General features: G+C 43.4%; 1 protein-coding gene across 1 annotated transcript in view; it reads right to left on the bottom strand.

Annotated features, from left to right (window-relative positions):
- LOC130276063 (netrin-4-like) overlaps positions 1-16,116 on the bottom strand; it is a 74,241-nt gene extending 58,125 nt beyond the window's left edge. Inside the window, exon 1 of the mRNA XM_056524908.1 lies at positions 15,467-16,116. Within this exon, the coding sequence (XP_056380883.1) occupies positions 15,467-15,557 (91 nt within the window). The 5' untranslated portion in view covers positions 15,558-16,116. The remainder of the gene's footprint in view (positions 1-15,466) is intronic.
- Positions 16,117-16,681: the final 565 nt, after the last annotated feature.

Genomic DNA, 16,681 nt, shown 5'->3' with positions numbered 1-16,681 from the left:
GCTGGATGCATTTTTGGAGAGTAATAACATCGCTGGTTATGTATACTAGATTTATAGGGCCAGAACATTGATCCAGGGATTTATTCGGATTGCCATATTTGGAGTCAGGAAGAAATTTTTACCTCTAGTATGAGTTTTTTTTTTGCCTTCCTCTGGATCAACTCAAATCAGTAGGGACTTATTAGGGTTATAGGTTGAACTTGATGGACTCTGGTCTTTTTTCAACCTTATGAACTATGTTACTATGTTACTATGTAAGCTGAAAATAGAAGGGAACGTTGCTTTGTGGGACTGGGCCTGATTTGCAAGCCAGACTGATGCACAAAAAGGGTAGAAAATAAAAGGGTGGGGCTTAAACAGTGGGCAAGTCTTTGTGAAATGGGGTGTGGCTTGCATATATTTTTACTTGACTTGTAAGTAACATGTGAACAGGTATTATTGAAATATCTCCAGCTGTACGAAAGTTATGTGGGAACATACATTTCCAATAAATTTGCATGGGACTTTAAACAAAAACCCTGACCCTCACAGATGGGGGTAGTTAAGGGTTAAAATAACTATCCTATATTTTAAGTGGACATATAAGTAACATGTGACCAAGTACTATTGAAATATCTCCAGCCGTTTGGAAGTTATGCAGTAAAATATATTTCCCATAGACTTGTATGGGACTTTAAACAAAAACCCCGACCCTGACAAATAGGGGTGAGTAAGGGTTAAATCACCTATCCTATGTTTGTTGTTGACATATAAGTAACATGTGTGCCAAGTTTCATGTTAACATCTTCAGCCGTTTGGATGTGATGCTGGAACATACACACACATTGGCACTCATTTACTACTAGCTTAATACCGTTGCCCGGTTTTTCCTTCCTAATCCTTGTTGGGGAGGAAAATAAACAAAGGAGGAAGCTTTTGACTTCATATCCCATCCTCATATATTGTTGTCATATCCCAACCCCATATCCTGTCCTCCTATCCCGATCTCCTATCCTGTCCTCCTATCCCGTCCTCCTATCCCGTCCTCCTATCCCGTCCTCCTATCCCGTCCTCCTATCCCGTCCTCCTATCCCGTCCTCCTATCCCGTCCTCCTATCCCGTCCTCCTATCCCGTCCTCCTATCCCGTCCTCCTATCCAGTCCTCCTATCCAGTCCTCCTATCCCGACCTCCTATCCCGACCTCCTATCCCGACCTCCTATCCCGACCTCCTATCTTGACCTCCCATTCCGTCCTCATATCCTGACCTGTAATATGTGTACCAGGTATTGAAATATTTCCAGCCGTACGGAAGTTACCGTATATACTCGAGTATAAGCCGAGTTTTTCAGCACGATTTTTCGTGCTGAAAACACCCCCATCGGCTTATGCTCGAGTGAACTCTCCGCCCTCAGTGGTCTTCAACCTGCGGACCTCCAGATGTTTCAAAACTACAACTCCCAGCAAGCCCGGCCAGCCATTGGCTGTCCGGGCATGCTGGTAGTTGTAGTTTTGTAACATCTGGAGGTCCGCAGGTTGAAGACCACTGCCAGGGCCTTTGTCATCATCCAGCCCCCCTCCCCCCTTAGGCTTATAGTCGAGTCAATAACTTTTCCTGGGTTTTTGGGGTGAAATTAGGGGCCTCGGCTTATATTCAGGTCGGTTTATACTCGAGTATATACGGTATGTGAGAACATACATAGTTACATAGTTACATAGTTAGTATGGTTGAAAAAAGACATACGTCAATCAAGTCCAACCAGGGGATTGAAGGGAAGGGTGTAAGGGGATAAGGGAAAGGGATGTAGTTTTATAATTCTGCATAAGCATTAATGTTATTTTGTTCCAGGAATGTATCTAACCCTGTTTTAAAGCTGTTAATTGTTCCTGCTGTGACCAGTTCCTGAGGTAGACTGTTCCATAAGTTCACAGTTCTTATGGTAAAGAAGGCGTGTCGCCCCTTTAGACTAAACCTTTTCTTCTCCAGACGGAGGGAGTGCCCCCTCGTCCTTTGGGGGGGTTTAACCTGGAACAGTTTTCCTCCATATTTTTTGTATGGGCCATTTATATACTTATATACGTTTATCATATCCCCCCTTAAACGTCTCTTCTCAAGACTAAACAATTGTAACTCCTTTAATCGCTCCTCATAGCTAAGATGTTCCATGCCCCATATTAGTTTAGTCGCGCGTCTAAGGGGGAGTATTATGTCCCTGTCCCTCGAGTCCATGCCTCTTTTTATACATGACAATATCCTGCCGGCTTTGGAAGCAGCAGCCTGACATTGCATGCTATTCTGTAGTCTGTGATCTACGAGTACACCCAGATCCTTCTCTACCAGTGACTCTGCCAGTTTAATCCCCCCTAAGACATACGATGCATGCATGTTATTAATACCCAGATGCATAACTTTACATTTATCCACATTGAACCTCATTTTCCCAGTGGATGCCCAGACACTTAGTCTATACAAGTCATCTTGTAACCTATACACCTCCTCTATAGACTGTACCGTGCTACAAAGCTTGGTGTCATCTGCAAAGATAGAAACAGAACTGTTAATACCATCCTCTATATCATTGATAAATAAATTAAACAACAGCGGGCCCAGTACTGAACCTTGGGGTACACCACTAATTACCGGGGACCAATCAGAGTACGAATCATTGACCACCACTCTCTGGGTACGATCCATGAGCCAGTGTTCAATCCAGTTACAAATTAAAGTTTCCAAGCCCAAGGACCTTAACTTACCTGTCAGACGTCTGTGAGGGACAGTATCAAACGCTTTGGCAAAATCCAGAAACACTATATCCACAGCCATTCCTCTGTCAAGGCTTCTCTTCACCTCTTCATAAAAGCAAATTAGATTGGTTTGACAACTTCTATCCTTAGTAAACCCATGCTGGCTATCACTTTTAATACAATTATCCCCTATGTATTCCTGTATGTAATCCCTTATAAGTCCTTCAAACATTTTACCCACAATGCACGTTAGACTTACCGGTCTATAATTGCCTGGCGAAGACCTAGAGCCCTTTTTGAAGATTGGTACCACATTAGCCTTGCGCCAGTCCCTTGGCACAATACCAGACACCAGAGAATCTCTAAATATCATGAACAAGGGTACAGATATTACTGAACTTACCTCTCTAAGAACTCTTGGGTGCAATCCATCTGGCCCTGGAGATTTGCTTACATTTACTTTACTTAACTTACCTTGTACCATCTCTACATTAAGCCAGTTCAGTACATTACATGATGTGTTACCAGCACTGATCTGGCCAATGTCAGCTCCTTTTTCCATAGTGTATACAGAACTAAAGAACCCATTCAGTAGCTCCGCCTTCTCTTGATCGCCCGTGACAACCTCCCCATTATCATTATTAAGGGGTCCTACATGCTCTGTCCTTGTTTTTTTTGTATTTATATATCTAAAAAAAATATTTGCCATACATTTCCCATTGATTTGCATGGGACTTTAAACAAAAACCCAGACCCTGGCAAATGGGGGTAGTTAAGGGTTAAATTAACATATAATTGACATATAAGTAACATGTGTGCCAAGTTTCATGTTAATAACTTTAGCCGTTTGGACGTGATGCTGGAACATGCACACATATACACACATTGAGTTTTATATATATGTAGATTGCAAACCTGACATGTTTTGTCGGGTTGTGCGCAAGATTCTTTCGCATTGCGCCAGATTCTGTCTGCACCGAATTCTGCGCCAGAATAGAAAAAACCCTGTCCAACTTTCCATTTTGCTAAGAAAACCCGAAAAAGGGGCGTGAACTTCGGTAAAAGGGGTCGTGGTCTCCGAAAAGGGGCGTGGTGTCCAAAAAGGGGCGTGTTCCCAACATTTTCACAAAAACCCAGCATATTTTCTAAGGTTTCCACATAAAATGTGGTGGATTTGAGCTGAGGAAAACCAGACAGATCAGAGCATGTGTAAAAAAAGCAAAGTGTAGGGAAAGTGGAAAATGTAGGGAAACCTTAGTAAATACCATGGAAAATACGTTGTAGGGAATTAAAACCCACAAAGAAACCTACACTCCACTCTTAGTAAATAAGGGCCATTGAGTTTTATATATAATTACAGTGGGGATCAAAAGTTTGGGCACCCCAGGTAAAAATAAGTATTAATGCGCATAAAGAAGCCAAGGAAAGATGGAAAAATCTCCAAAAGGCATCAAATTACAGATTAGACATTCTTATAATATGTCATCAAAATTTAGATTTTATTTCCATCATTTACACTTTCAAAATAACAGAAAACAAAAAAATGGCGTCTGCAAAATTTTGGGCAACCTGCAGAATTTATAGCATTCACTGTCCCCTTTGCAAAGCTGAGACCTGCCAGTGTCATGGATTATTCTCAATCATTTTCTGGGAAGACCAGGTGATGTCAATCTCAAAGGTTTTAAATGCCCAGACTCATCTGACCTTGCCCCAACAATCAGCACCATGGGTTCTTCTAAGCAAATCTGAAAATAGTTGACGCTCACAAAGCTGGAGAAGGCTATAAGAAGATAGCAAAACATTTTCAGATGTCAATATCCTCTGTTCGGAATGTAATTAAGAAATTGCAGTCATCAGGAACAGTGGAAGTTAAAGCAAGATCTGGAAGACCAAGAAAAATATCAGACAGAACAGCTCGCAGGATTGTGAAAAAAACAATTCAAAACCCACGTTTGACTGCACAATCCCTCCAGAAAGATCTGGCAGATACTGGAGTTGTGGTACACTATTCCACTATAAAGAGATACTTGTACAAATATGGTCTTTATGGAAGAGTCATCAGAAGAAAGCCTCTTCTACGTCCTCACCACAAAAATCTGCGTTTGAACTTTGCAAATGAACATATTGACAAGCCCGATGCATTTTGGAAACAAGTTCTGTGGACCGATGAGGTTAACCCCTTAACGGCGCAGGACGTATATTTACGTCCTGCGCCAGCTCCCGCGATATGAAGCGGGGTCGCACTGCGTCCCCGCATCACATCGCGTTGGTCCCGGCGCTCATCAATGGCTGGGACCCGCGGCTAATACCACACATCGACGATCGCGGCAATGTGCGGTATTAACCCTTTAGAAGCGGCGGTCAAAGCTGACCGCCGCTTCTAAAGTGAAAGTAAAAGTATCCCGGCTAGTCGGGCTGTTCGGGACCACCGCGGTGAAATCGCGGCGTCCCGAACAGCTTACAGGACACCGGGAGGGCCCTTACTTGCCTACTCGGTGTACGATCGACGAATGACTGCTCCGTGCCTGAGATCCAGGCAGGAGCAGTCAAGCGTCGATAACACTGATCACAGGCGTGTTAATACACGCCTGTGATCAGAATAGGAGATCAGTGTGTGCAGTGTTATAGGTCCCTATGGGACCTATAACACTGCAAAAAAAAAAGTTAAAAAAAAGTGTTAATAAAGGTAATTTAACCCCTTCCCTAATAAAAGTTTGAGTCACCCCCCTTTTCCCATAAAAAAATAAAACAGTGTAAATAAAAATAAACATATGTGGTATCGCCGCGTGCGTAAATGTCCGAACTATAAAAATATATTGTTAATTAAACCGCACGGTCAATGGCGTACACGTAAAAAAGAATCCAAATTCCAAAAAAGCGTATTTTGGTCACTTTTTATACCATTAAAAAATGAATAAAAAGTGATCAAAAAGTCCGATCAAAACAAAAATTATACCGATAAAAACTTCAGATCACGGCGCAAGAAATGAGTCCTCATACCACCCTGAACGTGGAAAAATAAAAAAGTTATAGGGGTCAGAAGATGACATTTTTAAACGTATAAATTTTCCTGCATGTAGTTATGATTTTTTCCAGAAGTACGACAATATCCAACCTATATAAGTAGGGTATCATTTTAACCGTATGGACCTACAGAATAATGATAAGGTGTAATTTTTACCGAAATATGCACTGCATAGAAACGGAAGCCCCCAAAAGTTACAAAATGGCGTTTTTTCTTCGATTTTGTCGCACAATGATTTTTTTTCCATTTCGCCGTGAATTTTTGGTAAAATGACTAATATCCCTGCAAAGTGGAATTGGTGACGCAAAAAATAAGCCATAATATGGATTTTTAGGTGGGAAATTGAAAGAGTTATGATTTTTAAAAGGTAAGGAGGAAAAAACGAAAGTGCAAAAACAGAAAAACCCTGAGTCCTTAACCCCTACAGGACCCATGACGTAACGTGCGTCCCGACACCCTGGGTCTTAAGGACCAAGGACGTACAATTACGTCATGGGCAGTTCTGGTCCCTGCCGTGCGCCGGGTGGGGATTGGACCGGGATGCCTGCTGAAATCATTCAGCAGGCATCCCGTGCAAATGCCCAGGGGGGTCATCAGACCCCCCCATGTCGGCGATCGCGGCAAATCGCAAGTGAATTCACAGTTGTGATTTGCGCGATTCCGGGTCATTACGGGTCTATAGTGACCCGGTGACCCGGAATGTAAGGGGGATCGCGGGTTTCTAAGACACCCAGGAGCCCCCTTAAGCGATAGGAGTGAGGTGGCAGGGGTGCCACCCCTCCTATCCCTGCTTTTGGTGGTCTAGACGCGACCACCAAAAGCAGATGGGGGGCGGGGGGGTTAACTTTCGTTTTCCCCGTCCTGCCCACCCACAATAGGCGGGGCAGGACAGGGAAACAACGGGGACCGGCGCCGAAGATCCACTTACCGATCCGGGTGGGCGACGGAGATCAACGGGCGGCGATGACGTGCGGCTGGATCCGACGGAATCTGGTGAGTTGCCTAGCAACCTCAGCAGGGTACAGTTTGAGACCATTATACTGTGGTCTCTAACTGTAGCCCTCCAGATGTTGCAAAACTACAACTCCCAGCATGCCCAGACAGCTGTTTGGGCATGCTGGATTATGTAGTTTTGCAAAAGCAGGAGGGCTACAGTTTGAGACCACTATATAGTGATCTCTAAACTGTATTCCTCCAGATCTTGCAAAACTACAACTCCTAGCATGCCCAAACAACTGATTGCTGTCTGGGCATGCTGGGAATTGTAGTTTTGCAACAGCTGGAGGACCACAGTTTGGAGATCACTTTACAGTGTTCTCTAAAACTGTAGCCCTCCAGATGTTGCAAAACTGCAAATCCCAGCATGTCCAAACAGCAATCAGCTGTCTCGGCATGCTGGGAGTTGAAGTTGCGTACCTCCAGCTATTGCATAACTACATCTCCCAGCATGCCCTTCGGTGATCAGTACATACTGGGAGTTGTAGTTTTGCAACAGCTGGAGGCAGACTGGTTGGAAAATACTGAGTTAGGTAACAGAACCTAACTGAAGGTTTTCCAACCAGTGTGTCTCCAGCTGTTGCAAAAGTACAACTCCCAGCATGCACGGTCTGTCAGTACATGCTGGGAGTTGTAGTTTTGAAACAGCTGGAGGTTTGCCCCCCCATGTGAACGTACAGGTACATTCACACAGGCAGGCTTACAGTGAGTTTCCTGCTTCAAGTTTGGGCTGCGGCAAATTATTCGCAGCAGCTCAAACTCCTAGCGGGAAACTCACCGTAACACGCCAGTGCGAATGTACCCTAAAAACACTACACTACACTAACACATAATAAAGAGTAAAACACTACATATACACCCCTTACACTGCCCCCCCCCCCCCCAATAAAAATGAAAAATGTATTGTATGCCAGTGTTTCCAAAATGGAGCCTTCAGCTGTTGCAAAACAACAACTCCCAGAATTTACGGACAGCCACTGACTGTCCAGGCATGCTGGGAATTTAGCAACAGCTGGAGGTACCCTGTTTGGGAATCACTGGTGTAGAATACCCCTATGTCCACCCTATGCGATCCCTAATTTAGTCCTCAAATGCGCATGGAGCTCTCTCACTTCGGAGCCCTGTCGTATTTCAAGGAAACAGTTTAGGGCCACATATGGGGTATCTCCGTACTCGGGAGAAATTGCACTACAAATTTTGGGGGGCTTTTTATCCTTTTACCCCTTATGAAAAGGAAAAGTTGGGGCTACACCAGCTTGTTAGTGTAAAAAAATAAAACATTTTACACTAACATGCTGGTGTTGTCCTTTACTTTTTATTTTCACAAGCGTTAAAAGGAAAAAAAGACCCCCAAAATTTGTAACGCAATTTCTCCTGAGTACAGAAATACCCCATATGTGGATGTAAAATGCTCTGTGGGCGCACAACAAGGCTCAGGAGTGAGAGTGCACCATGTACATTTGAGGCCTAAATTGGTGATTTGCACAGGGGTGGCCGATTTTATAGGGGTTCTGACATAAACGCAAAAAAATAAATACCCACATGTGATCCCATTTTGGAAACTACACCCCTCACGTAATGTAATAAGGGGTATAGTGAGCCTTAACACCCCACAGGTGTCTGACAGATTTTTGGAACAGTGGTCCGTGAAAATGAAAAATGTAATTTTTCATTTGCACAGCCCACTGTTCCAAAGATCTGTCAAACGCCAGTGGGGTGTAAATACTCACTGCACCCCTTATTAAATTCTGTGAGGGGTGTAGTGTCCAAAATAGGGTCACATGTGGGGTGTGGGGTCCACTGTTCTGGCACCACGGGGGGCTTTGCAAACGCACATTGCCCCTGACTTCCATTCCAAACAATTTTTTTCCCAAAAGCTCAATTGCGCTCCTTCTCTTCCGAGCATTGTAGTGCGCCAGCAGAGCATTTGACGTCCACACATGGGGTATTTCCATACTCAGAAGAGATGGGGTTATGCGACATGCCCCTCGAGCTAAATTTGCTCTCAAAAAGCCAAATATGACTCCTTCTCTTCTGAGCATTGTAGTTCGCACGTAGTGCACTTTAGGTCAACTTATGGGGTACCTCCATACTCAGAAGAGATGGGGTTACAAATTTTGGGGGGTATTTTCTGCTATTAACCCTTGCAAAAATGTGAAATTTGGGGGGGAAATTTTTTTTTTTTTACATATGCAAAAGTCATGAAACACCTGTGGGGTATTAAGGCTCACTTAATTCCTTGTTACGTTCCTCAAGGGGTCTAGTTTCCAAAATGGTATGGCATGTGTTTTTTTTTTTCTGTTCTGGCACCATAGGGGCTTCCTAAATGCAACATGCCCCCCAAAAACCATTTCAGAAAAACGTACTCTCCAAAATCCCTTGTCGCTCCTTCGCTTCTGAGCCCTCTAGTGCACCCGCTGAACAATTTACATAGACATATGAGGTGTGTCCTTACTCGAGAGAAATTGGGCTACAAACATAAGTATACATTTTCTCCTTTTACCCCTTGTAAAAATTCAAAAATTGGGTCTACAAGAACATGCAAGTGTAAAAAATTAAGATTGTGAATTTTCTCCTTCACTTTGCTGCTATTCCTGTGAAACACCTAAAGGGTTAAAACGCTGACTGAATGTTATTTTGAATACTTTGAGGGGTGCAGTTTTTATAATGGGGTCATTTGTGGGGAATTTCTAAGATGAAGACCCTTCAAATCCACTTCAAACCTGAACTGGTCCCTGAAAAATAGTGAGTTTGAAAATTTTGTGAAAAATTGGAAAATTGCTGCTGAACTTTGAAGCCCTCTGGTGTCTTCCAAAAGTAAAAACACGTCAATTTTATGATGCAAACATTAAGTGGACATATTGTATATGTGAATAAAAAGAAATGATTTGGAATATCCATTTTCCTTACAAGCAGAGAGCTTCAAAGTTAGAAAAATGCAAAATTTCCAATTTTTCCATCAAATTTTGGGATTTTTCACCAAGAAAAGGTTGCAAGTTACCACAAAATTTTACCACTATGTTAAAGTAGAATATGTCACGAAAAAACATTCTCGGAATCAGAATGATAACTAAAAGCATTCCAGAGTTATTAATGTTTAAAGTGACAGTGGTCAGATGTGCAAAAAACACTCTGGTCCTAAGGTGTAAAATGGCCTGGTCCTTAAAGGGTTAAGGGGTTAAAATTGAACTTGGCCGGAATGAGCAAAGGTACGTTTGGAGAAGAAGGGGAACAGAATTTAATGAAAAGCACCTCTGTCAACCTGTTAAGCATGGGGGTGGAACAATCATGCTTTGGGGTTGTATTTCAGCCAGTGGCACAGGGAACATCTCATGAGTAGAAGGAAAAATGGATTCAATAAAATTTCAGCAAATTTTAGATGCTAACTTTATAGTTTATTTTGTTGACGTTGGACTCCCTAATTGTGTGTGTATGTTTAGTTATTATTTCTGTTAGGGAATTTGATTCCATACAATGTCCCGTCTTCCTTCTGTATTATAGTTTATTTTGTTGACGTTGGACTCCCTGTACTTATTCAGGCAGGGACTGTAAGTCAGACTGTCTTAGTCTGACTTACATCCTGTATTTTACTTCAGAGCTGCACTAACTATTCTGCTGGTAATGTCACAGAGTAAATACCTTACATTACGTATCCTTTACTAATCCAGATTACAGCCTGTATTATACTTCAGAGCTGCGCTCACTATGTTGCTGGTGGGGTCACTGTTTACATACATTACTTATCCTGTATTGATTCCCAGTTACAGTCCGTATTATATTCCAGAGCTGCACTCACTATTCTGCTGGTGGGGCCCTGTACTTATCCTGTACTGACCCTAAGTTACACCCTGTATTAAAGTGAATCTGTCACCTGGAAAACATTGAATAAAAAGCAATGAGTACAAAGAGACTATCAGTAATTGTTGTTTACATTTCCGTGGCTGCATTTCCCTAAAACTGCTCTTTAATCCCACTGTGACATGTCAAGGAGGTGTAGCCAATGTCCTGAGGTACCACACACTCTAACACCTATCTCTACTTTTCTAACCCTCCTCTTCTTTCAATGGGCCCTGCTGAAATCCTATACACACACGGTGACCTTTTGGGTTTCAGCGGTGGCGTCACGGCCTCACTGCATGAGCACCTTCACTGTCAGTTCGCGAGGCACTCAAACAGCCGGGTATGACCAAGCTTTAGCAAACTGACATGACTGGCGCACGCATGAATTCAGGGGGGCTTGGAGAACAATGTCTGTCAATTAAAGAAGGGGAGGGCAGGATTGGAAAGTGGGCAGAGACTTTACAGCACAGTTCACCTCAGGACATGCCTCCTTGACACTTCACAGTGGAACTAAACATGTAAACAACAGGTACTTTTAGTCTTAATATACTTATAGATATTTACTCATGTCAGAACATTTCCTACAGTGGAATCTATGTTCGGAAATTCCTTTGCAGAAAACTGTTTTCAATGGGATTCTGCTGCACTATGCATAGGACAGAATTCTCAGCAGAAACAATGAACGTGTCAATTCTTTCTGTTGAATCGGTTTGGAAATGCATTGGCGTCAATGGAGATGGAGCATTTTAGAGTGGTCCTAGCTGCTGCGAAAGGTCTGCCAGGAAATTTTCCCCAAAGACATTTCACCGTGCAAAAGGTGCCTAAAGGGGCCATTAACCTTACATAGCATTCAGCTAAATTTTATACATATGCACGCTTAGTTCTGTTTATTCCTATCTCTCTTCTCAATGAGAAAAGGGTAAAAACCTGTTACCAGACACCTCTGGCGGCTGCTTATCTCATTTGAAAACAAAAGGTTTGGGCACCGAACATTTACATGCCCAATTCCCCCCCTTAACATAAAAACTGTGGGTTTGGGCTGACACTGATCTAATGGCCCTTATTTACTGAGAGTGGAGTGGAGGTTTCTTTGTGGGTTTTAATTCCCTACAATTTATTTTCCACGGTATTTACTAAGGTTTCCCTACATTTTCCACTTTTCTCTACACTTTGCTTTTTTTTACACATGCTCTGATCTGTCTGGTATTCCTCAGCTGAAATCCACCACATTTTATGTGGAAACCTTAGTAAATATGTTGGGTTTTTGTGAAAATGTCGGGAACACGCCCCTTTTCAGTGACCACGCCCCCCTTTCCAGACGGACGCGTCCCTTTTCGGATTTTAAAGCAAAATGGAGAGTTAGCCTGGGTTTTTCAATTCTGGCACAAATTCTGGCACAGACAGAATTTCTGGTGCACAACACGACAAAACATGTCAGGTTTGCAATAGTAAGTGAGGGCCAATATATCTGGTCATCTTTGTACTCAGAGCAGGACTCATCATTCTGCAGGTTGCAGAAATGAAATCAGTATGTCCTGCTTGTTCAGTGTCTGCACACAGCTTGCTCGGGTGATCTCTCTGTGTTCTTTGAAGTACTGTCTTTGCACCACACTTTGTACAGTCATCTAAATCTCATTCTTGGCTAAGTGGTCAACTGGGTCCCATTTAGTGATTGACAACTATCTGTGTATAAGGATTGCATTTAGAGAGAGCTGTCAATCACTGGATAGGACCACCCACTGGACCGCTTAGCCCAAAATTCACAGAGAATTACCTGAATTAACAGTAACACTGGAACTATCCCAAAACACAAAACATATCGATCTCCTCAGCATCTCCTGCTCTATAATAGGCTGCCTGCAGATTAGGCTCCATGTTCATTGTGACAGGTTCCCTTTAATGTTTCCCACAACCTTGCTTTCTGTTTCCAATAACAACTTACAGAATATAACCAATATTGTTGGTTCAATAGATAATAGCTAATAAGTCTGATGTTCCCCAAGGAGGATAATACCTAGAATGTAATGTCCTTTAGTTTTCTGTATGTAGCATACTACTATGCAGAACCTGATATAAAATAATAACCCTTGTTTACACGGCAGAATGTCTGCCTGGTAAATTTCTGGGTTGACATTCGGCAGCAAGCGGGCGCTGGCAGAATATGCCGGCATTAGGACTGTTCGGAAATGAGCCAACTCCATAGACGGCAGTGCATTTCTGAGTGGAATCCGTCAAAAGAATAGACAGTCACATGTCTTTTCTTCTGATGGACGCCGTAATCGGGATTTCTGTTGCAGAAACATCTGCTGTGGAAATTCAGCGGTGTGCACAGTTGTCACGATTCGGCTAGCTGGAGGTGGATCCTCTGTGCCAGAGAGGGATTGGCGTGGACCGTGTCGGTGGACCGGTTCTAAGTTGCTACTTGTTTTCACCAGAGCCCGCCGCAAAGCGGGATGGTCTTGCAGCGGCGGTAGCAACCAGGTCGTATCCACCGGCAACGGCTCAACCTCTCTGACTGCTGAGATAAGCGCGGTACAAGGGAGTAGACAAGAGCAAGGTCGGACGTAGCAGAAGGTCAGGGCAGGCAGCAAGGATCGTAGTCAGGGGCAACGGCAGGAGGTCTGGAACACAGGCTAGGAACACACAAGGAAACGCTTTCACTGGCACAATGGCAACAAGATCCGGCAAGGAAGTGCAGGGGAAGTGAGGTATAAATAGGGAAGTGCACAGGTGAAGATACTGATTAAACCCATGCGCCAATCAGTGGCGCACCGGCCCTTTAAATCGCAAAGACCCGGCGCGCGCGCGCCCTAGAGAGCGGGGCCGCGCGCGCCGGGACAGCACAGACGGGGAACGAGTCTGGTAAGCGGGTCGGGATGCGCATCGCGAGCGGGCGCGTCCCGCATCGTGAATCGCATCCCGGCGGGGGACATTATCGCAGCGCATCCAGCGCATCCGGTCAGCAGGTCTGACCGGGGCGCTGCGAACAGGAGAACGCTGCGAGCGCTCCGGGGAGGAGCGGGGACCCGGAGCGCTCAGCGTAACAACAGTGCAGCAGAATCCCATTGAAATCAATGGGACTCTGCTGCAGTGGAATGTCCCTGTGGAATTTTTTGCAGACATACCACTGTGTGAAAATGGCCTTACACAGAAACTGAGGAAAAGATGGAGGGCATAACAACCCACACATAAAACAGGTCATTTATGGGATAGCACCAAATATAAGGTGTAGATCCAGCTCCCAACAGAAAGTGAGTAAAATCTTCAAACTTTAATAATCCAGGTTAAAAATAGAGCAAGAGCAACATGTCACTGTAGTGTGATAAACGCTGATGCGTTTCGGGCTGTGAAATAGCCCTTAATCATGGTGTGGGCTTTTTCTCAGCCCGAAACGCGTCGGGATATATCACTCTACAGTGACATGTTGCTCTTGCTCTGTTTTTAACCTGGATTATTACAGTTTGAAGATTTTACTCACTTTCTGTCGGAGCTGGATCTACACCTTATATTTGCTGCTATGTCTATGTGGGATACGGCCCATTGAAATCTCGTGCTTCCATATCAGCTCTGTACCTCGGACATTCATGCCTATTCAGACTGGTGGTGAGCTGTTTTTGCGTTTTTTCTTTCTTGATTTACATTTATGGGATATTTTATAATAGACATGCAAAGAATATGTGAATCTGGAGTAATGAATTCTATACAACAAAACCACCATTATTAGAGCTCATAATATGGTTGAAACTCAGCTTTTTAGGACTCCTGAATGGTAAGTGTAATTAGAATTTATACAAGACTAGAAGGTCATATCTGGATGACCCCTGGTGGTCGCTACTAGCTTTTAAGACCACACAGCCCATCACAATCAAGGACATTGTCAATACACATGGCTTCACATGATATCTCTGGGTTGTGAGCGTCCGAGCTACGTAATGTTCTATAATAATCTGCAGTATTGATCATCTGTCACATTTTCCTGGCTCTTACAACCAACTCGTAGTCAAGTGACACTGAAGAAAGATTGAAGATCCTAATGCATTTACGGAACAACAGAATTTTACCCATCATGTTAGAATAATAGCGTACCGACTATTTCCACCCTGACTAGATGGCTGTCCGTCAAGTAGAAAGCAGTCTGAACTGGAAACAAACAGCTGGAACATACACATTACTGACGGATATTGAACCAGAAAGGTTCTACAGCAGTGTCTCCCAACCAGTGTGCCTCCAGCTGTTGCAAGACTACAACTCCCAGCATGCTGGGAGTCGTAGTTTTGCAACAGCTGGAGGCACACTGGTTGAGAACCACTGCTCTACAGCAGCTGGGCATATCTGTACATAACTAAGCAGAAACACTGGAACTACTTATAGATACATTATAGCTATATATATATATATATATATATATATATATATATAGAATGTCAATAATCTTCATTCTTCTACATATTTACAAATAACCTCAAACAATTCTAAATATATATATATAGAATGTCAATAACCTTCATTCTTCAACATTATTAAAAAATAATCTCAAATAATTTTATATATATATATATATATATATATATATATACACAAATTTAGAATGTCAATAACCTTCATTCTTCTACATATTTACAAATAATCTCAAATAATTCTAAATATATATATAGAATGTCAATAACCTTCATTCTTCAACATTCTTCTACATATTTACAAATAATCTCACACACACACACACACATAAAACAATAATAATAATGTATAAAATATAATTGCTAACATCTTATCGCACCAGAAAGTAGAGTTAGTTCCAAATGAGTGTTTGACCACCATTCTCCCCATACCTGTGTCTTCCTAGTAGTCATGTGACCTCTATCCACTCTTTGAGTAGGACTTACCTGAGTCTGAGTGCCCTGAGACAATCCATTCCAGGAACACAATGAAGGTTATTCCCTTGCTCTGCATGTCAGGAAATGGATCCCAGACCATAGAGGTGATAAGTGATGAAGTTAAAGGCTGCTCAGCTCCCCTTAACCCTGCATAGTCTGCCCCAGGGTCACCCCAGAATTTGCCCTCTGCTCCTCAAGCTGTTAATAGAACATCTTCATCTCTAGGGATAGGTATTACCATCTTTGGGGTTAGTGTGAAGGACTGATGGCTTGTGTGTTCTTCCCTGCCCTCCTTATACACAGTATAATTAGATTTCCTATCTTCACATGCCTATGTACAGCTTTGATGTCAGCCTGCACTCCACCCTCACACTCTTCCTCAGATCAGTCCAATAACTGTATCAGCCCAGCAAGAAGGGCAGATCTATGTGAGTAGATAAATATTCTGTATATTTCTTCTATACATTAGCTGGTGATAAGGGGCTGTAGATGATAAGCTTTGTTATAAGAAGTGGAGAGGACTGTGATCCTGCATGAATTCCTCTACTAAACTTGAAGAACACTTGAGCCTCCCTGCTGATGCTCTGGTCCTCGGCGCATTCCTCCTTGAGATGCTGAATCCTCTTGGAAGCAGCCGGGCTGTCAGTTTCATCAGTGTCTCCGAGGCTGTTGTCTCTTTAAATTAAATGCCCAACACGTGGGTAAAGACTCCGCCCACCCACTGTTTGGAATGCGAAGGAAGGGCGCTCTCTGCTGGACAGAAATCTGCTCTGCAGGCACCTGCCATAGACCTTCATGGAGCAGAAGTTGTGACTTATATTTAGGGTGCATGCACACTACGTTTTTGCGATACAGTTCCCGTATACGGTTTCAAGTTAAAAACTGTATGGAACCGTATAGAAAACTGTATGCTTTGCGTATGGCTGCATTCACACTTCGTTTTTACATTACGGGTGCAGGATCCGGCTGTACCCCAGCCGGACCAGCACTAAACTCTTTAATGTGCTGACCCGAGGCAAAAGCTGGGTTCACACCACATTTTCTTAAATACGGTTCCCATATACGGCTGGGAGGAGGGGGGGCGGGGCTTAATCGCGGCGCCCGCACTCAGCCGTATTCGGGAACCGTATTTAATGCATGTCTATGAGCCGACGGCCGTATGCGGTTTCCCGACCGCAGGCAAAAACGTGGTCGACCGCTTTTTTGCCTACGGTCGGGAAACCG

Source organism: Hyla sarda, chromosome 6 (genome assembly GCF_029499605.1).
Source record: "Hyla sarda isolate aHylSar1 chromosome 6, aHylSar1.hap1, whole genome shotgun sequence".
NCBI lineage: Eukaryota > Metazoa > Chordata > Amphibia > Anura > Hylidae > Hyla > Hyla sarda.
The sequence above is the reverse complement of the archived record's forward strand: the minus strand, read 5'-3'. Positions and strand labels throughout refer to the sequence as shown.